General features: G+C 32.9%; 5 protein-coding genes across 8 annotated transcripts; 3 read left to right on the forward strand and 2 right to left on the reverse strand.

The window, feature by feature from the left end:
- The first annotated feature begins 5,884 nt into the window (after positions 1-5,884).
- On the forward strand, positions 5,885-15,263 carry LOC131664058 (excitatory amino acid transporter 3). 2 transcript variants are annotated; one of them, XM_058934914.1, is made up of 9 exons: positions 5,885-6,075; positions 11,300-11,598; positions 12,386-12,572; positions 12,663-12,705; positions 12,787-12,826; positions 12,914-13,100; positions 14,188-14,421; positions 14,694-15,020; positions 15,103-15,263. In XM_058934914.1, the coding sequence occupies exons 2-9, from the start codon at positions 11,337-11,339 to the stop codon at positions 15,254-15,256; spliced, it is 1,434 nt and encodes a 477-aa protein (XP_058790897.1). In that variant the 5' UTR covers positions 5,885-6,075; positions 11,300-11,336; the 3' UTR covers positions 15,257-15,263. The 2 variants fall into 2 exon arrangements, with proteins under 2 accessions (XP_058790897.1, XP_058790898.1); XM_058934915.1 differs by having other exon boundaries at positions 12,443-12,572.
- A 490-nt stretch (positions 15,264-15,753) lies between these two features.
- LOC131664060 (vacuolar protein-sorting-associated protein 25) lies at positions 15,754-17,121 on the reverse strand. 2 transcript variants are annotated; one of them, XM_058934918.1, is made up of 5 exons: positions 17,053-17,121; positions 16,692-16,750; positions 16,256-16,401; positions 15,966-16,184; positions 15,754-15,891 (listed from the first exon to the last, which is right to left on the reverse strand). In XM_058934918.1, the coding sequence occupies exons 2-5, from the start codon at positions 16,739-16,741 to the stop codon at positions 15,779-15,781; spliced, it is 528 nt and encodes a 175-aa protein (XP_058790901.1). In that variant the 5' UTR covers positions 16,742-16,750; positions 17,053-17,121; the 3' UTR covers positions 15,754-15,778. The 2 variants fall into 2 exon arrangements, with proteins under 2 accessions (XP_058790901.1, XP_058790900.1); XM_058934917.1 differs by lacking the exon at positions 17,053-17,121 and adding an exon at positions 16,943-17,035.
- A 4-nt stretch (positions 17,122-17,125) lies between these two features.
- On the forward strand, positions 17,126-22,212 carry LOC131664057 (superkiller complex protein 2). 2 transcript variants are annotated; one of them, XM_058934913.1, is made up of 12 exons: positions 17,126-17,406; positions 17,472-17,781; positions 17,860-18,508; positions 18,573-18,804; positions 18,881-19,134; positions 19,203-19,473; positions 19,549-19,824; positions 19,900-20,065; positions 20,510-20,783; positions 20,850-21,217; positions 21,490-21,677; positions 21,770-22,212. In XM_058934913.1, the coding sequence occupies exons 1-12, from the start codon at positions 17,374-17,376 to the stop codon at positions 22,097-22,099; spliced, it is 3,351 nt and encodes a 1,116-aa protein (XP_058790896.1). In that variant the 5' UTR covers positions 17,126-17,373; the 3' UTR covers positions 22,100-22,212. The 2 variants fall into 2 exon arrangements, with proteins under 2 accessions (XP_058790896.1, XP_058790895.1); XM_058934912.1 differs by having other exon boundaries at positions 19,900-20,783.
- Positions 22,146-23,793, reverse strand: LOC131664059 (protein SEC13 homolog). Its single transcript, XM_058934916.1, has 3 exons — positions 23,404-23,793; positions 22,665-23,046; positions 22,146-22,551 (listed from the first exon to the last, which is right to left on the reverse strand). The coding sequence occupies exons 1-3, from the start codon at positions 23,643-23,645 to the stop codon at positions 22,243-22,245; spliced, it is 933 nt and encodes a 310-aa protein (XP_058790899.1). The 5' UTR covers positions 23,646-23,793; the 3' UTR covers positions 22,146-22,242.
- Positions 23,794-25,196: 1,403 nt separating this feature from the next.
- LOC131664043 (probable glucosamine 6-phosphate N-acetyltransferase) lies at positions 25,197-26,904 on the forward strand. The gene is made up of 5 exons (XM_058934886.1): positions 25,197-25,381; positions 25,974-26,100; positions 26,185-26,247; positions 26,328-26,455; positions 26,662-26,904. The coding sequence occupies exons 1-5, from the start codon at positions 25,361-25,363 to the stop codon at positions 26,902-26,904; spliced, it is 582 nt and encodes a 193-aa protein (XP_058790869.1). The 5' UTR covers positions 25,197-25,360.
- Positions 26,905-26,919: the final 15 nt, after the last annotated feature.

A 26,919-nucleotide genomic window follows, 5' to 3' on the forward strand; every position in this document is an offset into this window, starting at 1 on the left:
ACAGGATGGAAAACAGGAGAAATTGTAACTACTCAGATTTATTGGCGGTTGTAACAGTGTAGGCGTAATTAGCGTAATGGTGGGGAAATCCCAAAAAGGAAAAAAAAAGGTTACTCAGGTATTTGGAAACGGATCGGATTGTTTCGGGTATTCGTGTGTATGTGTGTGTGTGCGAGTGTATACTGCGTGGCCACCACAGTGTTAAGGCTTGATTATTAAGCCTTGTCTATTTTCGCTGCTTGGCTGCTCTCTCCTTCAAGGTTGATGAGCTTGACAATTAACAGGTTCGAGCACTCGGTTTCCGGCAGTTAAAATAATAATTTATTTATTCAATAATAATAAGTAAGAGTTGACAGTTCAATAAAAATTCATTGATAAAAGTGTAGGTGTAAAGTTTTGAAAGTGTGCAGATTTTAATGTGTATCTATCAACTTAAATTAGTGATTTGGCTATAGCGCGTTGCGACCTAACTGCTGACTTTTCGGTCGACATACTTTACTAAGTTCGATCAATCGCCAAATTGTGAGCTTGTAAAAAATAATTACGTTCCATACGGATGTAACAATAATTATGATAACAAAATTGTTGAAATTTCAATTAATAATATCCCGTCTTTTAATAATTTAAGCTTCAAATGACAATTCTCACTAAATATTATTGTTTATTATGTCTTTTATTCGTAAGTTGATAAAAAAATTCCACTGATGTAAATCTCATTTTAACGTGCGTAGGCCATCTATGATATAAGAAAAAACTTCGAAAAAAACGGAGCAACTTGTTAGGTCTCTCACGCATTAGTCTTTATGAGTGATTTCACGGGAATCCCCAATGAAAATAGGTTACGCCAGCGTATATAATATTTTGCCTAGTGTGCAATTAAACGATAATGATGGCCTCAATCTATTTAGGAAAACGCACGCGACTTTATTGATGTACTTTGTGTATTCTGCCGTGGCTCCCATCACCGCTATTCCTAATTCTCACAACAATTAGCATGGAAACATACATGCTCTCATGGTCATATTGATCACTCTGAGAGACATATTTCCTTATACGCATTTGCAGTCCAAGTTGCAAGTTTGCTGCAAACAGTATATTTTATTACAATCTATAACCCTAATATAACTAGAATATATATTAATTGATTCAAACTATAGGTAAATTAATATGTCAATCTAAAAATAAATCGTTCACTTTGTTTTATAATAAGAACTGTAAAGTGACACCACTTTCATTCATATTTTTCCATAAATATACCTTTGGTCCCGTACGTTCAGGGATTTTCTACGTAAGAGCCATCAGACATCGGACATTGGATGTCAGACATGCATGAAGGTGTAAAAATAAATTAATTATTTAACATTAATTGGTAACATAAAAATAAATGTTGCACATTACCACGTATAAATCTTTGGTAAGATAATGACAAACAATCAATTTACCTCAGTACTCGTCCAACGTTCGACGTCTGATGGCTCTTATAGAAAGTCGATTACGGCCAACTCAGCAAAATGAGTTGCAATCTGTATACTAATGAAGTGATTACTCATTTCAAACCGCGTATATAGATAATTTTCATATAACCTTGCAAGTAAAAGTAGCCTAGTCGACATTTCCAGTTTGTATATCTTTTGTTTACGTAGCTAAGTTATCGAAATGAGATTTTTATCAAACATATTCTTTCCAGTGTATAGAATCGATAAAAAAATGGGTCAAATATTGTTTTGATGCTAATAATAGATCAATATACCAAAATACTTGTTTTAATAAAAAAATGTGAACAAAAAGGAATATTTTTAATTAAAACGGATCAAGGAATATGGAACCTAAACATGTAGCTAAGTTTGAATTGTTTTCAAAGATGAGTTTATTGACGTAAAATAAATTAAATTTATAAATTATAATCAATTAAAATCTATCGATAAGCAGCTTTTAACGGAACTCAGACTGTTCAGTGTTAGCTGTACATTTAAGATAAGATTTAAGCTGTACATTTAACTTTTATTGGTAAAAATAATTAAATTTATCAGAATTAAATTCATCATTTACGTATACCTTTTGAGCATAGACATCTATCAAATATGCACGTTTCGAAAATATCATTAATTCTCATTATCAATAATTAATATGTTTAACTCGATATCATTCAAAATTTAACGACAATTTATCACCAAGATCATTACATTATTGTCACGCCTGTCTTTATATTTTTTTCTTTTCTCTGATGAAGTTCAACATATTAATGCTTGATAATGAGAATTAATTATACTCTCGAAATGTCGCAATTAATTTGATAAATGTCTGTGCTCAAAAGTATCTACATAGTTGAGAAATTTTTCTTTTGAAAACTACCTTTCCACCAATTAAATATTACAAGTAAGCAGCGATAAAAAGTATATGAATTGAAAGATCTGAGATTTTAACTTTTGAGAGGTCGATCCTGTAATTGCAATGACTACAAATATCATTGCATATATATTAATAGAGTTTGCGTATAAGTGAGCACAGTATTTTGATAACTGTTAAAATGAAAGTATTTTTATTTTATTTTATTTTGTCATAAAATGTTAAGCGGAGATAATCGAACTGCAAAAACTAAATCTGACACCGTACGGCGGTTATCTTTCACGCCAAATAATTTTGCGACCGTGTTATTTGTTCGCTACAGATTTTTCGTAGATGTTATCATTCATGTGAGCAATAAATTTTACGCTTAATTTATGTTGATTTGCCCATTATATCTGCGTTCACGTTTTGGAAAAAAGTAACCGAGTGTTAATTTGCGCCATTCGAGCAGAGTCAGCATAACTAGTCTTTTTTTTACCTGCGATCCCACAACCGACGAACTCATCATTATGACGTAATTTCACAGGCGATCCCGAGTATCATTATTCTAAAACTTTGAATATTTGGAACACTATTGTAACTCACTATTAAAGAGAATATTTCTTTCGGAAACTCTAGAAAATTTTATCAATGTTTAATGATTCGAATGATATATGAAATTGTACTGATAAAACAAACTGAGCTTCATTGATAATTTCTATTAATATTTTAATATATTTACAATTGTTGTGAATGAAAAATTCTTTTGATTGTGCGCGAATGAAAAAAAAACTGGTTTCAGTTATTGAATGGGGTGCTGCTTCAATATTAAATATTGAAATCCTGGAAAGATTTGGAAAGTCCTACGATGGTTCATTCCGAATGAAATTTTATGAAATAATCTACAGGTTTCAATAATAAAAGAAGCAATTAAGAAGTTTTACACAAAATATAATATCAGACTTCAAAACTACCCAAATAAACTTATCAGCAGACTTTCCCAGACATCCATTACCATATCACCGCACACTAAAGAAACACAAACTAATGAGTTATCTAAGATATCGCCTTTCATTTTTCTTTCACTAGCGTGATAATAATCTTGATTTTTTAAAGGTCAATGAATATATTCATGGTTGTGGAAAAAAATAGACTAATGAATGTCCTATATAATAAAGAAGATGGACTGGAAAGTGTCGCGTTTTATTCGTGATATGATGATGTAATTGGCTGAGAGATGGTCACGTGGTATGACGTATCACGTATACGCATATATGACTATGTGTCGCTGATTTGATTAGTGTGCGAAATAAGTCTTTTTGAAAAAATAAGATATTACGTTTCAAGATTATGCTAATTATTGATTATTACTAATCAATATTTTGATTTTGTCATCTGTAAAAATCTCAAAATCATTGTCGATATAGCAATAGTAATAAACAATAATGTAGAATAATCATCCTGGATAATTGTAGTTGGAAAGAACGTTGAATTAACAGTTTTCAATGTGATAAATTGTGAATTTTAAATATATGAAATATAAATGTTTTGTAAATAACGATTGTAAATTGTAACTGACTAATGACGTAATTATATGTATTAACATTAAGCAAAATATCAGATAATAAGTCAAATAATTAGTTTGTACAAAAATGATAAATTAATTTGAATTTTCAACTCTAAAATCTTAAGCAAACAGTCAATTTTAAGTAGGTTTATTCGTTTCTTCTTAACCGTAAAGCGTCAACTAAAGTTTGCTGTTTATAATATTAAGTTATGAATACGATTACGCATCAATATCTTAAGAAGTTTGACAATTTTTTTTATATTTATATATTTGAAACTATAAAATAATTTTCTTACTTCTTCCGAACTCTAGTTAATTATTTATTTATTTAATATTCAAAGTTGACAATTGTGAAATTTTTTAATTTTATAATCATATATGTATTTCATCGTGTATTGGAGCATTTAAGTTTGTTTGCGAAACTGTTGGTGTATGAATAGTCAGTGAGTTGACATAAAAAAATGAAAAAGGTGGTATGAGCGCGCTTGACGCATCTATAGTATAAATAAATCTCAATCTATTTGATATATGCACACTTTACAATAAAGGTAGAATATTCTCTGGAGCATTCTTCTGAATTTCATATGCACGTATCACTTAGTAATAATATTTACTTATTGTCTCTGTATATTAGGTAGATTGTAAATAAAGAAAAAATTTATTTACATTGTAATTTTATCGCAAATTACATAAGTGCAGTAATTATGTTGATTAACTAGGCACAATGAGTTAAAATTTTAGTCATATTCTAAGGAATCATAAATGATTAATAAAACATATTTGTAAATAACAGATGGGTTAAAGGCAATAACTTTGAACAGCAGAAACATACGAAGTAAACTGTATATTATTTGGTAGTCTAAACTCAAAGTTTTGATGCACATCTCTTAAAATGTACAATTATTAGTTTTATCACAGTAGGGATTTGAAAATAGTATATTATGATACGAGTGCGGGAAAGTAGATTCTTGTCTCGACAAGATAGTATCGTAATGTACTATTCCCACACTTGTATCGTAATGTACTATTAATTCATTGGATGTTAAATAAGGAAGCACCGGCAAATACCAGCTCTTAATTTTTGATTACTAATCAAGAGTTACTCTTCTGATTAGTAATCTTTTGATTTTAAATCGGAAAACTCTATTCGCATTAACGTATAGCTACAAGAAAATTGTAAGAGTAATATTACTCTTAGCGTATAATTATTTTTGAAAAGCAATTTTATTAATATAAGTATGAACTTGTAAATAAAAAGTATGACAAAAATAAACGAAATAATTCTACAACTAATACGATCGTGCGTGCTTTGATCTATTGACTTCGAGTGGCTGCCCTTTCGCGCTTTGAGCCCCGATTACGGTCAGGATGTTTAATGTTTTGGCTACATCTTGTCCATAGTCCGTCTTATTGCTATAGAGCAAAAAAGGTGCTGCTACTATAGGCAATAAAATGTGATATCCTTTTTACACTTTGACAAAATGAAGTTCTCATTGTAAGTCAGCTGTAAATGATAAATGGACAATAAGTCTGGAGGCATGGACTAAGTAATAGACCAAATGATGAATTAGCATATGAAAGAATAGCCGAACAGAAGCGGAGAGGTGGATGGCGGCTCACGAGAGTAGTAGCTTTGTCGAAAAAGTATAAGGCAAAAGCTGGAAACCGGGATGACTGGCGAGTGACGACGTGACGTTATCGAAGGCCGAAAGGATGGCAAATAAGGGGCGACCTCGTGGCGCTAAAAAGTCTAGTGAAAAAGAAAAAGAAAAAAAGACAGATCTCGGGATTCCCCAAGCGCACCGTGCGAGCCGGCATCTGGAATGCCCGATGGCGCGTCCAAACGCCAGTACACGCTGAAGTGCGCCTCTCAAAGTACACAGGTCGGGAGCGCGCGAGAGAGAGAGAGAGAGAGAGAGAGAGAGAGAGAGAGAGAGAGAGAGAGAGAGAGAGAGGCGGCGCGCGTGTATGGATATTGCTAGTGGCGAGTTGAGCCGCGTTCGCAGCAGCTCGCAGTCCGAAGCCAACGCTCGAGCCTCGCGAGTCGCGCGTGTTGCCGTGAACGGTCGATGCTCCACTGTCGCTATATACTTTCTAGTGCAAGTAACTGTTAACAGCCTACGTTGTCGAGCCAAGTTCAGTGCCGCTACTGTCATTCGCGCAGTCTGCCACCGAAGCTGCAGGTGAGCCTCTGCATTGCTGTTTTTTTTTTTTTTTTTTTTCATTTTCAATCGAGCACATTTCGCGCCCGCGCCGACATTTTGATTTTGGCGCGATAGGCGTGTGTATCGGTAAGCTCGCTGTACCATGCGCGCGCGCGCTCCGAGAAACCTCCAGGAGCGAATGATTTCAGTGCGGCTTTTGGAGGCAAACACGTAGCTCGAGATTGATACGTGTGTGCTCCCCGGTATACACAATCGATTACTCATCGGCGAACCCGCTTAAATATTCTACAATGGTGTGTGAAGAATTGGGTTGGCCCAGCGCGACAAAAACAGCGAATTTTCATAGCTGACACTCTTTTTATTTCTTTTACCAGAAGGCGAGCACATTTTCGTCCCTGTCACAGTCAGAGTCGACACTGGCGCACGAAATTACACGGATTCTAATTGTACATTAGCTAACTGACGCGGAAAAGTAAATTCTTGTCTCGCGAGAGGTGTACGCCCGAGCGAAGCGAGGCTGGACAGAATCTCTACCGAGCATGTTAGCTACGGTTCTTTTCAAAACAATGGGAGGAAAGCACAAATCTGAGCGCAAAGTCGTACTTGGTATAATGCTTTATGGTGCGATTGTGCCGCAGCGCTGCCCTCGATCGCTCGCGCAATCGGAACCTTCTCTCCGTCGCTTTCATTTTCAGGATGAAAACAAGCTTTCGAGCGTTCGGCGTTCTCGAGGAAAGCCGACGTTGCGAAGTTTCGCACGCGAATAAACTTTGAATGATCGAAGCAATCCTCGGCGCGCTTCCCTCCTACTGGAACTCTCGGGAGTACATCGCTTACCGGCCCCTGTGCGATCTTATACGCGGACTGGCAGCATTCAACGCGCTATGTGCTTTTTCCTTTTATATTGAAACATTGTTCCGCTAAAGCTTTGCGAGTGAGAGTGTGACATTGCCATCGCGACATACTTTCAAAATACTCGAATGCATCCGATGTGGTGGGCAGTAAACTTGCTAAATAATTGAGCGATGGATTATCGCGTCGGGGAAATTTTAACTTCTCAACTCGCGTTGACCACAGCTTCTGAATCACTCGTTTTGCGATATCTGTCAAAGAACCGATAAGCCCACGCACTTCATAATTTTTTTTTGTCTACATCTTACGCTTTGTCGAACATAATTTACTTTATACGTTGATGTTTCCCAATCAGAAACGTTTGTATCACTTTTCTTTTCTATCGAAACTTGTAACAAGACATTATTTATATTTTATTCCTGGAGATGTTTACACTTGCTCATCGAGAGCGAGGAAAGAATACTAAAAGAACGACGGCTCAATTAAATGCGGGAAACGCAAAGCGCGCGTTGATCGTGACTGCGGGTCACGATAAAACATCTCCAGCAGCAATTACCCACTGTGTGTACTCTGAATAATGCGTCGATTTTCATCAATTCAAGCGACAAATCGTAGCACAGGTGACGAGCGAGCAACAAATGAAAACAAAATAACTTATACATTCGCGGATTGATGTATTAGCTTGCTGAAAAAAGGCATCTGTCGCGATCCGAAGTATCATCGCCAACCGCACATTTGCGAAATGTGATTGTTCATCCCAGCCACCAAATAAGCCTGCTTCTTCACCATTTCTATGACTATATTATGACAAAATAATATATTATGTCTAAAATATTCATGACTACCTATCGATGTTTGTTTGCCGGCATTTAAATTTATCAAAAGGACAATCTACCGTCAAGAATAAATCGATTGTGGTCTTGCAAAACCATTCATTTTCTATGATTTGAGATTAAAAATGTTCGTGAAATGAATTTGTGTTATCAAATTTGAATCTGTCGATTTATAGTGAAAAATTGCTTGAAATCGTATTTTTTATCTCACTATAAACTCAATAAAAGGTTAGATTATCTCCGTATTATCGCCGTTACGCTTGTAATAAGTGAGGTATATGTTTCGTCCAATTGCTCGAGGCACGCAAAGTCGTGGAGGAAAAAAAAACAATTGATAAATATTGCGCGTCTGCGAGTGCATTATTCCCTTTGTCGATCTCCCCTTGATGTAAGAGCGCTGGATTTCCAATAAAACGACTCAACGAAAACGCACTAGCATCAAAAAATCACCAGTGAAGCCTCGTGACTTCAATATCTAGCAACATTTCAACAGCTATAATACTTTACATTCATCAACAATGAATATCATTTCTGTGCCGTGATCTGCCTCATTGAAATGAGTTTGCTTCGTTGTTGCTCTTTATCTATTCGACAACATGAGAGCATTATCAGTGCTATTTAAAAAACGAGCTTTCACGATAAAGAATTAGATACGCTTGTTGAAAGACAGTGTTGGAAAAGAATCCAAGTTGCCTCATTTAAAAATTGAAAGATAATTAATTCATGATTGAAATAGGTATTCATGGTAAACTGATGTAAATGTCATTGTACGGTACGGCTTGGGGTGTAAAGCTTTGTCATATCGTAAACGGCACTAGTATCACCGACTCGAGCAGTACTGTACCGGAGTTGAGCTCAAGTAGTATAATACGTTACGAACAATTGGATTTTCAAATAAAATTCTGCAGGCTATAATTGCGTTTGCCTTCGATTATGTTTATAACTAGTGTTATTTAGCGCGCTCTTTCTTTTATGTTTTTCTGTTATTTATTACATTATTTGAACCTTTTACATGCCAACTTGAAGATTCTAATAGGTACGAATGAGTCATGCTGTTAAAAATAGATTAATACACCATTAACGAGTAAAAACAGAACATTCACCCATTTCTTCACAAGAACCGATGAACTTTTATTCATTTCAAGATAAATTATCCAAAAGATAAATTCGACCCATGATCGATAAAGCTATTATAGTGTTATACAACATTACATTTTGCATACGCAATCGTAGTGATTATGGTATCAATCGTATATTAGTATGAGTAAGACGTTTAACGTCGTTTAACACCCACTAATATTTTTCAAATTTAACGAGGTTAATATTCTGATAATTTGTTTCCGTTGCTCGCATATTTCTTGAGTCACAATGTACAAAAGATAAAAATATCTTCTCCTCTATTTTATTCTATTCATTTTTTCTACCAAATTTTCATATGACAATATTCATTTCAGTATCACAGGTGGTTATAAAATTAACAATCTCTAATGATAATTTCAAAAAATAACGTCTCATGTTCTCAAAACGATTTATTAAAGTCATATTTCCATTTTAATTATTATAGATTTTCATCTTAATTATTCATAAATTGAATTGACTGCTGAAATATAAATCTCATAATTCTAGATATATAATAAAAATATTTCAAAGTATACGAAAATTCTAAATTTTCATGCTCTTTTTTAGCATCAACCAATCACAAGAATGTCGACGACTCATTACTTTTTAAGATAGTAAATCTTAATTCAAAATCTTAAAAATTGATTTTATCAAATATTTAAATAATGCTTTTGATTCTTCGATTCTTTGATTCATTGATTCATTAACAATGTTATATTAAAGAAATAAAAAAACCGATGAATATGCAATGAAGCACTCCGTAGAAAATTGTTATAGATAAAGCACTAGAGGAAAAAAAGCTATGAATACACAGCAATTTCTCATTTAAAGCTATTTCGATTTTCGAAATAAACTTGGATTTCGCGCGAATGATAATTCGACTTACGTAATTGTGTAATTTTATTCATTTTTATCACGCATATCGAAAGCTCGTTATTTTTGATCGCCATGTCAATCAAGCAAATATATGCTTAATTAAAAGGGATGCTTCCATTGCATTATTGTAATGACTAATAAAACGACAATGTAAAATTTCGAGAGACTCACGTGATCACTTGATAAAAGCAAATCTATATATTTAGTCTACTTAAGATGAATATTTTTTATTTTAGCATCAATAAATAAACTTCTTGAAAGTAGTGTAACTGTTCAAATAACTGTATACTCGAAATGAGGTAGCGGCATAGAATACAGTCTTTAAAAAAACAATGCTAAATGAAGATATACGGCGCGCAAGAAAAGAAGAAATAGAAAATTAAACTTGAAGCCGAACAAAGCGTTTAGATAAAAATCCTTGAGAATAACTCTGAAATTTTAATTAAGCATACAAGAGGAAAAACTTATTAGAGTGTAGTAGAGTAAAAAACGCAATGAGCTAATCCAAAGGCTCGTGGTGGCAGCATCTACTTATGCGAAGCGTATGCTTTATATACACAGCAACAGCCTGAATGAATAATAAAACGAGGAAACGAGAAAATTCCAGTGCGTCTCGAAAATATAGCGTCGACTGTGCATGTGGGTGATGGACAACGTAGAAGCGCGAGACATTAAGAAAAGACGCAAGCCGGTTCGAACCAGATGATTGGCGCTATGGCGATACGTGACGCGAGCTACACGCGATTAATCGATGTACATACGGAAAGCCAGTAGAGACACATGGAAAAAGATAGGCCAATGACGGGTGGTACGACGCTGACAAAAACGTCCACTTCCTCGATCACCATGACGCTAATTGACTCGTCTGTCTTTTTTTTACTCTTCACTCTCGGCCTTTATCGTAAATAAATGCTCGTGCGCTCTTGTTTTTACGAAATTTACAAACTCCGAAAGCAACGTCTCTATTTAATGAAATTTTTTAGGTGCGCCTGATGGCACTTTCTATTCTTCTCGATGCTGCCAGATTGCGTCGCGTCGGTGATGTCAAACTAACGCTTAGAATTGTTACTATACGGCTGAATTAAATACTAAGTGAATTGTTTTTCGTCATTTTTCTTTCCAAGTACAACCAGTGACGTTTCCTATACCTATCGTTGCATATTACTTGCGCGTTTTTCAAAGAATAAAGCCATATTCGCTAAGCGGCAAACTTATCGCTATTCTATACTTAACTCTTTTCGAGATTACAATAAGACGTATATAAATTACAATAACAAATGCAGTATTTTTTATTATTATTTTTTTCATATCAACTTCGAGTTGAATTTTTCGCTTAAAACGAATCACCGTGAATGCTTTATGTGTAGTCTACATCAGTACGCCTTAATTACTCGCGCACTAGACACTCGTAGATATATTTATTTATGAATTATAGACTTAATATTTCATCATTGAAAACATTGCTGATCGTATTATTAATTACGTGCAGTAATGAGTTAAAATACTCGGCAAACTTGCTTATAGTGGCAACTGGAGAATGGTCAAATAATTTGAAATTGCAGATTGGAGTCGACAAGTTGATCTATCGAAGAGGCACAAATGTCGAGAACGAAAAGATGGAAGAGTTGCATGTCGGAGAACGCGCTGATGTTGCTGACGGTGATCGGCGTGTTCTTCGGCATAGGCCTGGGCTTTATCCTAAAATACTCAAGATCCGAAGAAGATCCCTGGACGAAGCGAGAAATCATGTACATCCAGTTTCCCGGTGACCTTTTCCTCCGCATGCTCAAAGCTCTCATTCTGCCCCTCATCATTTCCAGTATTGTTAGCGCTATAGGCAGTCTCGACCTTGGTCTTTCTGGTAAGCTTTTCCTTTCTCGTTTATTTTACATATTTTCTTTTTACCGACATCGCGATAAAATAGTCAGTTTTACTCCGGAAGACTGGCGAAACTTGTTATTTTATTTGAGAGAAATATTACGCGATTCTCTCATTTGCCAGATCGTAAAAGACTCTGCCAGGGCCATCGACGAGTTGGGAAAAGCTCAGTTTTTTCTTGCAAATTTATGGAAAGATGTCGTGAGAAATAGGTACTTATATATTTTTAATTTAACTTCATTGGTGTACATTTTTTAATTACAATTCCGTTTACTGCATAACTGTGCAAATAAAAAAGTCACGGTTACGCACTTACAAAACAATTCTAATTCACGCGCACCGCGTAAACGCATAATAACAGAATTTAGCAAACATCATTACACCCGAAAATTTAATTAAAATTAAGAATCAGAAATAGTCTTTGTCGCGACAGCAAATTTACTACTATTATTTCTTGTCGTTTATTGGAAAATCTTTATTTATTTGACATTCAGAAACATAAAACGTGCTCCAAATTTTTTTCGATGTAGTTATTCAAAATACTAAAATATTTGAAAAATATTAGTATTTTGATGTGACTTATTGCTTGTTCAATGTTATACCAGTATATAAACAATGTAATTTATAGATTTTCCTGAAATTTGATCATACTGTATCAATATTACTTATATAGAATATGAAGGTCAAATATAATTTGGATCAATAATTGTTGGTATGCTATGTAGTTATTTTAAATTAAATTCAAAATTTATATAATTTTGTTTATCTAGGTAAGATTGGTATGAGATCGATTTATTATTACGCAACTACGACCATTTGTGCTGTAGTTCTTGGCATAATTTTGGTTACGACAATACGACCTGGAACTTATGGTAACGAGGCTGATTTTTTAACGGATGAGAACAAAGCTCCGAAAAGAAACATTACCACTGCCGATACACTTTTAGATTTAATCAGGTAAATTATCGATCTATTACAAAAATTCACAATTTCCTGTATTTTATTTAACAACAAACGTTTAAATTTATTTATTTATTTCTTTCACAGAAATATATTCCCACCTAATTTAGTTCAAGCCTGCTTAGCCCAAGTAAGCTACAAATAAGTCTACTTTTTGACCTAAGTAATACTGAAGAATTATGTAATGAAATTATTCTTTATTGGTTTTCAGTATCGAACCGAATTGATGCCACCAGCCAATGCGACAAACGGTAGAATTAAAATTTTTTCATACACGTTTCTGAAACGACAATAGAGTCGATGTTACTAAATTAGCCATTTATAATTTATTTCTCTAGTAACGAACAAACATGAATGGACCATATCGTCATCATACGGAGATGGTACAAATACCTTGGGTCTCGTAATTTTCGGTATTATTCTGGGAATAGCCATCGGTAAAATGGGAGAGCAGGGCAAACCATTGTTAGATTTCTTCACATGTTTATCAGAAGCTATGATGGTCATTACAAATTGGGTTATTTGGTAAGTTCTTTTAAGCTAAACAATGAAATTCTTATAACTTTTCGCATGTCGAGGTATTTTAGAAAATGAGTAATCCATTATTTGGAATTATTTTGATAACTACCAAACAACATTTATAATTACTCTAACCATAAAACTGACCATCGTCAGATAATGACAAGGATTTCTACTTGAAAAATGTCATTTCGTGTAATCCCCTGTTGGGAATAATTTTTGCGTTAAATTATTACACGTAGTTATTTGCAAGTTAAAATAGTTTATGAACATCAGATTTTAGACAGGTATAACAGTTATTAACAGTTTTATTCTCTCAGTAATAATTAGGTAGTCATTAACAGTTATAGACAATTTGGAAAATGCACTTTGTTAGCATAACAAAATTTGCTTTTAATAGCAGTAATGAACAGTTTTTAATCAATTTCACAAATATAATTAATTGTTTACAACTATAATAAATAGTTAGTTATCATATGTGATAATTAAAAATTATTTTAAACACTTATATATTGTTATTATTACTTAATTTTTTTTGCTTATAAGTACTTTCTTCGTGTCTGGTATTGACAAATTAATAATAACAATTAAATGCAAATAATAGTTAATAATTTTTTATTCCAATAGTTACAATTAGTGGTAACTGTTATTTGCAGTTATTTACAGTTATTTGCATCTATTATTTCTCAAAAGAAATTTGTTTTGGTGAATAAAAATGCATATAACTGTTAGTAACTGAAAAAAACTGTTATTTTTTAATAATGGCGTTTTTTTAACAGAAAATAACTGTTTATTATTCTTATATATGCCCAAAATTTAAACTTTATAAATGGCTATAAATTGTAAATAACTGTCAGCAAATTTACTAATTGAGATCTTTTTATTATAATTTTATACATAAATTATTTCCGACAAGGTCGTTCGTGAATATTTCGGATGAATATATGAGGCTGCTTTTCGAGATATTAATTCGAGCAAAGACGAGTACTGCAGTGCGTTGTTAGTCAATAATAATAATTATCGTAATAATAATAATAATAATAATAATAATATTATAACAAGATCAGTGAGACCAATTTGCGAATGTCGGCAGGTTGTCACCAATGGGAGTAACATTCCTAGTAGCATCTCAAATCATGGAGGTTAAAGATTTTGCAAGTATCGTTCAATCGTTAGGAATGTATTTTCTAACGGTGATGATTGGACTAATATTGCATGGCTTTGGTACTTTATCCATAATTTTCTTTGTCTGCACGAGGGAGTTGCCATTCCGCGCGATCGGAAAAATGAGTCAAGTTATGATAACTGCGTTTGGAACAGCCTCAAGGTAATTATCAGCTTGTCATATCAGCAGTGTTAATTTATTTATTAAAATATTATATATCTAGGCATGTTAATGATGATGATTTCAAAAGATGTATTCCCGCGCCAAAAAATGAGCTTAATTGCAACATTTGTCAGCGTTTTCCTCAGGGGGTGGAAGTATTTGCGCATGTTCAACGAAGAGCGATTGAATTTATTTAACATAGAAACCTTTGCTCGTCAACCGCTTGTGACAGTTTAAAATGATTAGGATTTTTGTTGTTTTGTTATTTTTAGTTCTGCTACTCTGCCTATAACGCTTCAATGCATGGACAGTATGGGAGTAGACTCAAGGATATCGCGATTCGTGGTGCCGATCGGTGCGACGATCAACATGGATGGTACGGCGCTTTATGAAGCTGTAGCTGCAATTTTTATCGCTCAAGTACGCCACATTCCGATGAGTATCAGTAAAATCATCGGCGTAAGCATCACTGCTACCGCGGCTAGCATTGGCGCTGCCGGAATACCCCAAGCTGGCCTCGTTACTATGGTTATGGTACTCAACACCGTTGGTCTACCTGACAAGGACGTCACTCTTATTCTTGCCGTCGATTGGCTTTTGTAAATATCTTTTATTTTCTGTTTCAATTTCGTACTTCGAATTATCTACTATATTGATTAATTGGAAACTGTTTTCTTTAAGGGATCGATTCCGAACAACTGTCAATGTTATGTGCGATGCTTTAGCAGCTATAATTATAGAAAAGATGAGCAAGGGAGAACTCGATTCAGCGGACGCTGCGGTAGATTTACAAGAGGCAACTGAACTTGCTCACTTAAGAAAAATTGACGATTAAATTGTCTGCTTCATAGTTTTTAATGTTAAATTTTAATATCTGTTGTACTTCGAACCAGTGAAAATTTGAAAAATTTTCCGATGATCTGCGTACTGCAAAGATTTTTTTATACGTATTTTATCCTCAAAGGATTACATATAATGTTACATATAATTAGAATGTATATTCTGTAATCTATTTTCTATATAACACACTCAAAAAAACTCTACTTATTATGCTCAAATACCAAGTACCAAGACTATAATGTTAAAGTTTAGAAAGAGCTCTAATTTTAAACTGTTAAATATATTAATGTTATAAATGTCGTACCTATGCTCTATGCATCTTCAGGTACTTACAGTTATAATTTTATACACAAATCATCATGCAGTCAATAGTTTTAACAAGTTTTATTGCAGTAATTATGTAACTAAATTTACGTATATAAATACATAATTGCATATAAATTATACACAAAGGAATTAATTATATATAAAATTATGTTAATGCTAACTATTTTAAGTTATTATCAACGACTCAGATTTAAAAAAACTTCACACCTTCATTATCATCAAACATTATTAATTCTGCCTTTTTAGATGCTTCTAATGTTCTTAAAGCTCTCACAAGTACTTCATTGTCCAAACCATAAAATTCTGTAAACAACAATTTGAAAGAACAAACAAAATAAAACACATTTTACAGCTTGATTTGGATTTAAAAAATTAACCTTGATCCATTGAGTCCTCTCCTTGTGTTAATTCATAGAATGTACAAACAGATCCAACAAATCCACTTCCTTGTGCATAAGAGTACAGTATATCAGCCCATTCATCAAGTGTATGCCATGAAACAAGCCATCGCTGCTTTGATTTATCTAATGGAGTAGCATTGCCTGATTTTGATAATTCATCAAGAATCAGTGATACAACTTCTGATGGTAGTTTTCCTATATATTGGATTAAGGAATATCATTTAGCACTTCAATTTCGACAAAAATTTAAATTTTTAAAAGGATACTCTCAATAGATGTGTTATTGAATAATGGGCTACTGTGAATTTCACGAATATCCAAAATTGCTTGCTTTGTTGTACGGAAATATTCCAGAATCAAGCTTTTCCATGCTTGAATTTGTTTTGCTCTGGTTTCAGCATGAGGTTGGAGTCTACAATATTAAAGTACTTTATAATGAAAAAACTTTTTGTTAATATTTACTAAAAATACATATATTGGACTGATTTCCAGTTAACATTAAATTTGCTAAATCTATAAGCCTGTCTAAAAAGCCATGATTACAATTTATACAAACTATTTTACGATCTATAATTTCGTCAACAGTTTTAAAATTATTAAAAATACAATAAATAAAATAAATTACATAACCTCAAAAGCTGCAACTTTATTAAAAGCTTTGTAATTTAAGAAATAGATATAAAATGTAAAGGAAAATCATACGTGAAAAAAGGAGGAAAACTGTATTGCCAGGGCCAGTCAATATCAATCATTCTTCACTGCTGAAAATTGTCCAAATAAATTATTTACTGCTTTATAACAATTTTGGCACAATATTTTAATTGATCACTGTCAAAACATCATTTTACAAATTGAAAAGAAATTCACAAGTACGCAGTCACTTTATAACTGATGGTAAAAAATAACAACAGTGTTGATTATAATTAACTGATATAATATATATACATACATACATATATATATTATACATAAGCTGCACAGCTTATATAGTGAGATAAGTAATCCAATATACTCCTAGTACTCCCACTAGTCCAGTCCTATAGTAGTTCTATTAAATACCTACCCACTCAATGTGTACAGTGTAATTGCACACGCATATGCACACATGGATATGGAATTCTGATGTAAACAGCACAATACGAGATACTCAAGATGGTTAAGATTTAGTTATTGAATGCACAGCAAAAGATGTTTCATTAATTTCCGATATATACAACAAGAACTTTAAATTTGAACTTTTATAAACATTATAATTTATGAAACCAAGTAAAAATCTATAAATTTGATGTGATATTTTAAAATAAATTGAAATAGATAACTGGTGATTGTGGTTATAACAATTTAAACGCTTTACAAGATTTATGTAGTTTTAAAAGTCTATACAATGGCTGGTTCAGATGAAAGAGATTATTTGGAGGTGATTATAAGTTGATATATTTAACATTAGATGAAATAAAAATTTAATTTTTATAATTTTTGTAGATGCCTTTTGGCCCTCCTCCAATATTATCAGATATAAAAACTGAATTAAAAGAGTACATTGTATATCCTGAGAAACTTCCAATACATCAACTTGATAGAGTACAACAATATTGGGACAGAAACCCAGATGTATTATTACTTTTGCATACTGATTTAGCACCTGCTGGAACAACACTCAAGTATGAAAGAGATCCAATAACTGGTTGTCTTGGTGAACTGCAAGAAGTTGATATTGAAAGTGTAGGTCAGAATGTAAGAAATTCAATGTCCATGTCCCGAGCACCAGGACCTGCTATAGAAGGTGTTAAAGGTATGTTAAATGTTTAATAATTTTTATATATCCAATAGTTTCAATGATATTTCTTGAAATTTGTATTACTTTTTATAGGGAATGTAAGTAATTTTTTATTTTGGCCGGGTGGCTTTGATGAACCAAAAAGCAGTGATTCACCTGAGCAGATCGAGATAGATTTTGAAAATAATTTGAAAACTTTGGCCAAAGGTTTTAAGTCTGGCATTGAATTTATGGCTGATAATTGCACTCCAAAAGGTTTAAGTTCAGCAAGCGAAAAATCAAAAGTGGATTCAATATGTACAGAAAATAGCGATGATCTTTTGTCTGTCATAGACAAAGAAGGGCATTCTGTAGCTTTTTGGCCTAGAAGCACTGAAAATGAAGAAAAAGAAAATAATAATCACAAAAATAATGAAAATATCACTTTACCTAACATTGATGACGTTATTGAACCCTTCAAAGAGAGAAAAATTCCAGTACTTAAAATATCAGAATCAGTCCCTAAAACTAATTTGAAAACAAAATGGGCTGAACAAATAGATATTAATGTTCCAGTCACAGATTTTGACAAAAAAATTGTTGAACCTGCTATGGCATTTCCCTATGAACTTGATAATTTTCAAAAGCAAGCTATCCTTAAATTAGAAGAACAATGCGATGTATTTGTAGCAGCTCATACTTCTGCAGGCAAAACAACAATTGCTGAATATGCAATTGCTATAAGTCAAAAACATATGACAAGGTTTGATAATAACTTTAATTTGTTTATTCTGAATTGTGACTTAATAATTATTCTCAACTTTTAGGACCATTTACACATCCCCTATAAAAGCTCTTTCTAATCAAAAGTTTAGAGAATTCAAAGAAAAGTTTGATAACGTTGGTCTCATAACAGGAGACTTACAAATAAATGCAAATGGAACATGTCTCATAATGACAACAGAAATTTTAAAATCAATGCTGTATTGTGCAGCTGAAGTTATAAGGGATGTTGAATATGTTGTATTTGATGAAGTTCATTACATAAATAATGAAGATGTAAGTTGTATTAGAGCATATTTTAATGGGAAAATGTTACCATAAAAATAATATTTCATATCAAATGAATTTACAGCGTGGCCATGTTTGGGAAGAAGTAATTATTCTTTTACCTCCTACAGTACGTATTGTAATGCTTTCAGCAACAGTTCCCAATCCTCTTGAATTTGCTCATTGGGTTGGTCAAATTAAGAAAAGAAAAATGTATGTAATAAGTACAATAAAAAGGCCTGTACCTTTGCAACATTATTTATATACAGGCTATGATAAAAAAAGTAAAGACCAGATATTTCTATTGATTGATAAAGATGGTGGATTTAAAAGAAATAGGTAAGAGTGGTAAGACAACTGAAAATTGATTTTCTTACTAATGTGAATTTAATTTTTTTCGTGCTTAGTATAAAGCAAGCAAAAGCAGCAAAAGAAGAGGGATTAGCAAAGCAAGCAAAATTACAGCAAACAAAATACCAATATGCTAAACAAAAGCCAGCACTAGTTATGAAACCAGTTACAGCTGTGCTAAAGAATGCAAGTGTTGAAGAGACAGTAAGTACAGTTGCTGCATTGGAAGAAGAAGAAGAGAAACTCGAGGATAAAATAAGAGCTAACGTCATAACAACTAAAGAAAAAAGAATTTACAATGCATTGCTTGAGTATCTTCAGTCCAACGTAATTTACCTATTAAGACTATGTTAAAACAAATTTCCAATACAATTGTTAAGTCTGATTTTCAATTTTTTTAAGGGTTTGCTGCCAGTTGTAGTTTTTACGTTATCTAGAAATAGATGTGATAAGACTGCAGAATCTTTTACAGAAAGCTTACTTACTCATCAAGATCAAATGTATGTCAAAGAATTTTTCAAAAAATCAGTTAGGCATTTAAAAGGTACAGACGTAGAGTTGCCACAAGTTTTAAGGATGCAAAGATTATTAACATTAGGTATTGGTATCCACCATAGTGGTATTTTACCTATTTTAAAAGAAATTGTAGAAATGCTTTTTCAAAAGGGAATTGTTAAGGTATGTGTTAAGCCTCTAAAAGAATAAGTCAGATATCTGAAGGGTATTAATGCATTATTGATTCTGTATTTAAAGGTACTTTTTGCAACAGAAACATTTGCAATGGGTGTCAATATGCCAGCAAAAACTGTTGTATTTGACTCTATTGAGAAATATGACGGCAGTTCTTTCCGAAATTTGTTACCTACTGAATATATCCAAATGGCTGGACGCGCAGGGCGTCGAGGACATGATGATACTGGTACTGTGATAATTTTATGTAAAAAGAAAACTATTCCAGATGAAAAGGATCTAAAAGAAATGTGCCTAGGCGCACCACAAAATTTAGTTTCAAAATTCAAAGTTACTTATTCTATGGTGCTCCATTTGAAAAGATTAAATGAAGCTATTCCTATTGGCGAAATGATGCGAAGATCATTCAGAGAAGTGAAGACATTAACCAATTTAGAAAAAAATAGAATTGAATTAGATAAGATTTTGAATCTTATTGCGGAAACGCCACCGTTAGGAGAGCATCAAAAAGATTTTGAATTATTCTATTCTTATGCAAAATATTATTTAGATTTATGGAAAGATCTGAGACCTTACATGTTAGAATTAAAAAAAGCTATTAAAGCCATGATTGAAGGCAGAATATTATTGGTTTCTTATAAACATCATATAAATAAATTAGGCATTTTCTTAGGCTTGCAAAAGAAAACTCACGGAGTATTGTACAAGGTATTTCTATTGACAAGTCTTGCAGAAGAAGAAGCAGCTACATCAGATAATAAATCTGACTTGTGGTATGATATGATAAGTTTAATAAAAACTCAATTTTATAAACCAAAAGACAATCCAACCCATGAAATAGTATTTGTGCCAGCCACAGCTATAATAGAAGTGACAAATGTTATTGCTAATGTTAACACTAGGAATATTTTTGCTGACTGGGAAAAGAGGCAGATACCCAGATTTAAGTAAGTATAAGGTGGTTTACTTGATACTGAACAAATATTTAAAGAATGATTTGGTTTCCTTGATAGGGATGCTACTCCAGGTCCTTCTTGTCAATCAGCTGTGGAAGAACTGATCAAAATAACTACAGAAACCTTTTCAAATCCATCTTTTTTATTTCCATTTGTAGAACTGAAATTAAATTGCTTTGAATTACAAACAAAAGATTTGACGTTACACGAGGTAGCAAAAAATTTGGAAGAAATTAAAAATCGAATAGTGATGGATTCCAATTTTGAAGAGGAATTCGAACAAGTATTTAAGCACAAAGAACTTGAACAAAAACAACAAGATTTATTTAAAACATTGAGTGATGAGTATTTAAGTAATTATCCAGAGTATGAAGCAAGAGTTAAAGTTTTGAGAGAATTGAAGTATATCGATAGTGAAGATCGAGGTATGTATATTTATGTTTGATGATGCTGTCTTCAAAGCATCTCACTAACTTATTGAAATTTAAATGGGTTTTTCGAGTAATCAAATAAAAAATGATTCCTCATATGATCTTTACAAGCCTAAACGTTGGAAAATTTTTCAAATAAATTCAGCTTGCAAGGATTCTAAAGGATAAATATTTTTATTTTCTTACCTGAAAAACCCATTCAAGTATATATATTTAATTTAAATATTTCTTATTGAAATCATTACATTTTAATGATTTCCTTCCAGTTACACTAAAAGGACGAGTAGCCCTTGAAATGGGAACTTATGAAATATTGTTAACAGAGTTAGTTCTTGACAATATTTTAACAAACTATCATCCTGAAGAAATTGCTGCTATACTTTCATCTTTAGTTTTTCAACATCGAAGCAATGACGAGGAAAATGAGTACAAAGAACTTCCTCGATTAAACGAAGTAAGTGCAAGTAACGTGCTTTGAACAAGTGTAAAACAAAATTACCTTTTCACGTATTAACAACATTCTTTAATACTTTTTTTTTTATATAGTTGCAAAATAAAATGACAAAAGTTTATAAAAGATTAGTTAAAATAGAAACAGAACATGGTTTAGAACCTATAGCGCAGCCAGATTTTCATTTGATAAGAGTTGTCTACGAGTGGGCTCGCGCAAAATCTTTTGCTAAAATTATGAAACTCACTGACATTCAAGAGGGCATCATTGTCAGATGTATTCAACAGCTGAATGAAACATTGCAAGATGTCAAAAATGCAGCTATCATTATTGGCCATCCTGCATTGAAAGAAAAAATGGAAGAAGCATCTACAAAGATCAAAAGAGATATTGTATTTACAGCTTCACTGTACATACAAGATTAATTTTTTCTACATTAAAAAAATTAATAAAAAGTAAAACAGATCATCTAAAATGTTTATACAAACTTATATATTTAATCAAATAAGTATACAATGTAGGAATTTACAAAAAACTCCTTTTCTCTTATATTGGATAATGAAGTTTTTTAAAGGGCTCTCTGATCGGGATTATTAATATTTCCTTGGCCTTTGTTGAGTTCTGATATACAAATCCATTGTCCTTCGGTATTTTCACGCCACAGAGAAACTTTGTTATCTCCGCCGCTGACCGCGAGTATTCCACCAGTGAGAGACCAACTAACATTCCATACTACATCATCAAAAACATTTAAAATATTTGGTGTCCAGCTGACATAGTCTGTGGAAGTCCAAATGATTACTCTACGATCTTGAGAGCATGAAGCTAGAGCAGCTCTTGGTGGGCCTATAGCTGGAGCCCATGCAACATCTCTCACCTGAACAATTTTTTTTCATTGTTAAAATATGTTTCTTTTTAGGGATTGCATGTTTGCAGAAAGATATTAGTTCATAAATATTTCAATGAACATTTATACAAATATGTTCTTACCCAGTCACTGTGAGCTTCTAATTTATTTTCCTCAATCCATCTTTCTCCTTCTTCTTTCCATATTTTAATTAAATTATCACAACCAGCAGATGCTAATCTTTTAATTAGGATTTTTTGTTGTGAAATAGAATCTAAGGTTGATTCTACAGCTGGACACCAAGAAATTGAGTTACATCCAATAGTGTGGGCATTTGGGATCTTGGTTGATTCATAGTTATCTCCATTATTTGTTAAAATAGATATGGAACCATCAGAGCTGCCACATGCAAGAACAAGTCCAATTTCATGGGGTGCCCAAGCAATTGAATTGACTGAAGAATCGTGAACAGTGTGTTCATGAATTTTTGTCCATTCATTGAGTTCTTTCCATATTATAACTTTTCTGAAGAAAAATAGGAATATTACAATTTTCTTAATAATAAGCATATCTAATTAATAAATAAATAATAATCAATTGCATACATATTTATTTTGTTATATTGATGTTAGAGGTGTTAAATGTATATATATATATATTAAGATAAATATGAAACTCTGCTGTATAGCAAGTAAAAATTTCCATTTTCTCTTTAGTATAAAATTACAAAGACGAATTAATTTTGAATATTTTGTAAATGAAATAATTTTTATATATCAGCTTTCAGTTGTTACGTTTGTAGATACAGGAAATTCTGAACAAATAAATGAATAGTAATGACTTTGAGCACGAATGAGTTGCAAATTGAATATATGAAATTACCTATCATAGCTACATGATGCAATGAGATTCCCAAACTTTGGATGAGCCCAAGCAATTTGCCAAACTGGACCACTGTGTCCTTTCAGTTCTGCTGCCAAATTTTGCGATCCATTCTTTAAATCAAAAATCTTGATGGAATTGTCACTCGAACACGTAGCTAATCTTAACCCATAATAATCCATTTCCGCATCATGAATCATGTCTTCGTGACCGGTATCGATAGTATTGAGAATAGAGACCATTTTGTTTATTTATAAATTAATAATAAAACGGAATAATATTTGACAGCCACTTAGAAAATGTTTTTACTGCCTACTGTAGGTCAGTCATAGAAATCCTCTGTCAAAGGTTTCGAGGTTACCTTGGTTTGATTTCATATGGCACACAGTTGACGCGCTGACGGCACAACTACGTGTTCATTTGGGCTTATTTATAAGCCGCATTTAAGCACTCATGAAAACAAGCACGTTAAATGATTATTAAGTTTTAAATATAAATCTTGTTAGAAATGACACTTCATTTTTAAAACATACGTAATCATACATTATTGAACCAGTGGATCATTAATAATTCATGATTCGGTCAGAGTTTCAATTTGGAGCATTATTTATTATAACCCGAAAACCTAGGTTGTAACCTAGGTTTTCAGGTTCTATAAGTATTATTGATAATTGAAAATAATAAATAAACAAAAAAAAAGAACAATATTATTGTAAAAGTCCGAAATTGTATATAGACATTACTCAATTAACACAATGAACTTAACCGACTAAATGATTTTATTATACTCTTTTGTCATTTAAATAATAAATAATTGTGTATTTTCAATTATTTTTAGTTATTTATCTATTACATAAGGAATTACACAGTTACAATAAAATACATGTAACATTTAAATATCACATTTGTGCAACAGCTGCGATTTCTACACTTTTGTAAACAATGCGACACCACTCCTAATTTCTCGTAATTAATCGTAATTCGTAATATATTTTATAATGTATTGCAGCATTTAATTAAGGATGACATAAATGGCTTTGTAATATTTTAGTGCAGATCATATATAACAATTATCATTCAGAAAAACCATCGTAAAAGTAAGATAAGCGAGGCTCTAGTATGGGAAGCAATGAATAAGCAACGTTCGATTGGTGTGGACAGGTGAAAGTTTGTATGCGTCGCGCCAAAATATTCCAAGCGCTTATATCGCCCCAGGGAGAAACGTAAATAACGGGATGTTTGATTTTTATAGCTTTTTTTCTAGTCATGATGGGCTAATCATTAATCAACTTTTGGTAACTAATATTTGAAAACTTGATGCTTATAATGTTACAGAGTTCAATTGTATAGTGTTATAGAGTTAAATAAGCTCGAGCAATTTATATTGAATCATTGTAAGTTAGCCAACGCAATATTTTACAAAAAAATAAAATCCATACGTGGCTAGTTTGGAATAAATGTAAAACATTATCTTATTGTATTTGGGGGTAAAATTTGTTTTTGACTGAAAACACTTTTGACTGACGTTGTTGAGAATTTGATATAAAATGTCTGCGAGGCTGAGATAAATCGCTCAAAGGGAAATTGTCAATGAAGCAGCTTAAAATACTGAAAATGATAATTAGCAACGGTATGAACGCGACATTGAAAAAATTTCGCAAAGAATGAGAGTTCGGGCAACAAGCGAGCATTGCAAGAATAGCAGTACTATACATGCGATAAAACGAAGTAACGTACACAGCTGTCGTTAATTTGATAGGACGGGGGTTCGCTCTCGCGACTGCGCGGTCGCAGGCGAGAGCAGCAGTGGGTTTTGAGGCATTTTGATGGTCGGCACGCCGCACGCAAGCAGGCGCAGCCAGCCAACGAAAACCGGTCCTCGACTGAGCCGTTTCTGGCCGCTTGCAGGCTTCCTTGTTCACGACACCAGTAAACGTCCTGTTGGCAATCGACGACAATGGCTAGCTCGCGAACTCACGTAAGTACCAGCCATATGCTTTAAACTTTTGATCCACGTGTGTTTTGAAAGCTCGTGGAGTGCACTGCTTTTTTTTTCATAAAAATGTAAGTTCCAAACGACGAGGCACTCGTGTCAGTGCAGCTCTTTGCACAGCGAGATCATACTGCATGATCGTCATCGTCGCGTCGTTCTCCAATCGTTCAATCCTACACTATAGGCGTGTATAATCAAGCTTTTTTTTCGTATTAACAGCTGATTCTATCAAGTTCAACCTTCGCTTCAGTCAGTTATGACACTTGCATTTCATAATGCACGAACATTTCTCAATATGTTGCGTGAAAATGTAGAAAATGAGTAAACTTTATCGTTTATTCTTATTTAATATACCCGCGAGCGGTCAATTCCAACAATCTAAAAATAACGTTAATTTTTTATAACGGCTGGCTAACTTTATTATTAAAAATCAAATGAATTTGATTATTCGATAAACAATATCGTTGAAACTGTCGTTTCTCATTCATATATTAAATTAATTAAGCTTTTGTTAATTAAAATTATAATTTAAATTAATCGAGCTATTCTACACTTGAATTATAAATATTTTCTTCAGCGTAATGCTCTATCCGAGGTGGATGGTATAGCCCTATTCAATCCTAATTTGTTGGAAAGAGTGGCTAACCAATTGCGTAGCGATGGATTAATTTTCAGACCACTCAACAGCAAAGATTACGAGAAAGGTACAAATAATTATTCAGACGAAGAACGCTGTTGGTGGATTACGATTTGTGAATTATTTATTATCTTATTTCCTTCTGCTTTAGGCTTTTTACAGCTATTAAGTCAGTTAACAGAAGTGGGAAACATTACAAAAGATCAATTTTTAAGTGAGTTTACATCTTATACTGTTATAACATTCACTATTCACTTTTTGACCTCAACTACATTTTCAATATCTTTCATGTAGATCGTTTTCATAATATGAAAAGTTCTGGAGGATACTACGTTATAGTAGTAGAAGATTTCAACTGTGACAAAGTAATAGGCAGTGCCACTCTCGTTGTCGAACAAAAATTCATTCACAGTTGCGGACTGGTCAGTACTAACTACTTCAAATTTACACAAGCAAATTATCTCGGTTTATCACACACAATTTTGATTCCTTTTCTTTTTACTTATTTCATCACAAGGAATCACTTTTATTTTATGAACGAACATTTCTTGAAGGAATACATCTTTTACATATAAAAATTTATCAAACTATTTTAATTGAATTTTAATTAACGTATATTTTATCACAGCGTGGGCATTTGGAGGATGTCGTAGTGAACAGCGAATACAGGGGAAAACAACTTGGCAAACTTGTAGTGATGGCTGTGAAACATTTAGCACGGACTCTACAGTGTTATAAACTTACGCTGGAATGCAAAGATCGCTTAATTCCATTTTACGAAAGTTTAGATTTCAAAAAAGAACCCGGCAACTCTAATTCCATGAACATACGATTTTCTTACGATAACCCGGCGGAACAGTCACGGTTATGATAGTAACAATTGTCT

The sequence above is a fragment of the Phymastichus coffea genome, unplaced genomic scaffold, assembly GCF_024137745.1.
Source record: "Phymastichus coffea isolate CEN01 unplaced genomic scaffold, Cenicafe_Pcof_1.1 PCOF00040, whole genome shotgun sequence".
In the NCBI taxonomy this organism is placed as follows: Eukaryota; Metazoa; Arthropoda; class Insecta; order Hymenoptera; family Eulophidae; genus Phymastichus; species Phymastichus coffea.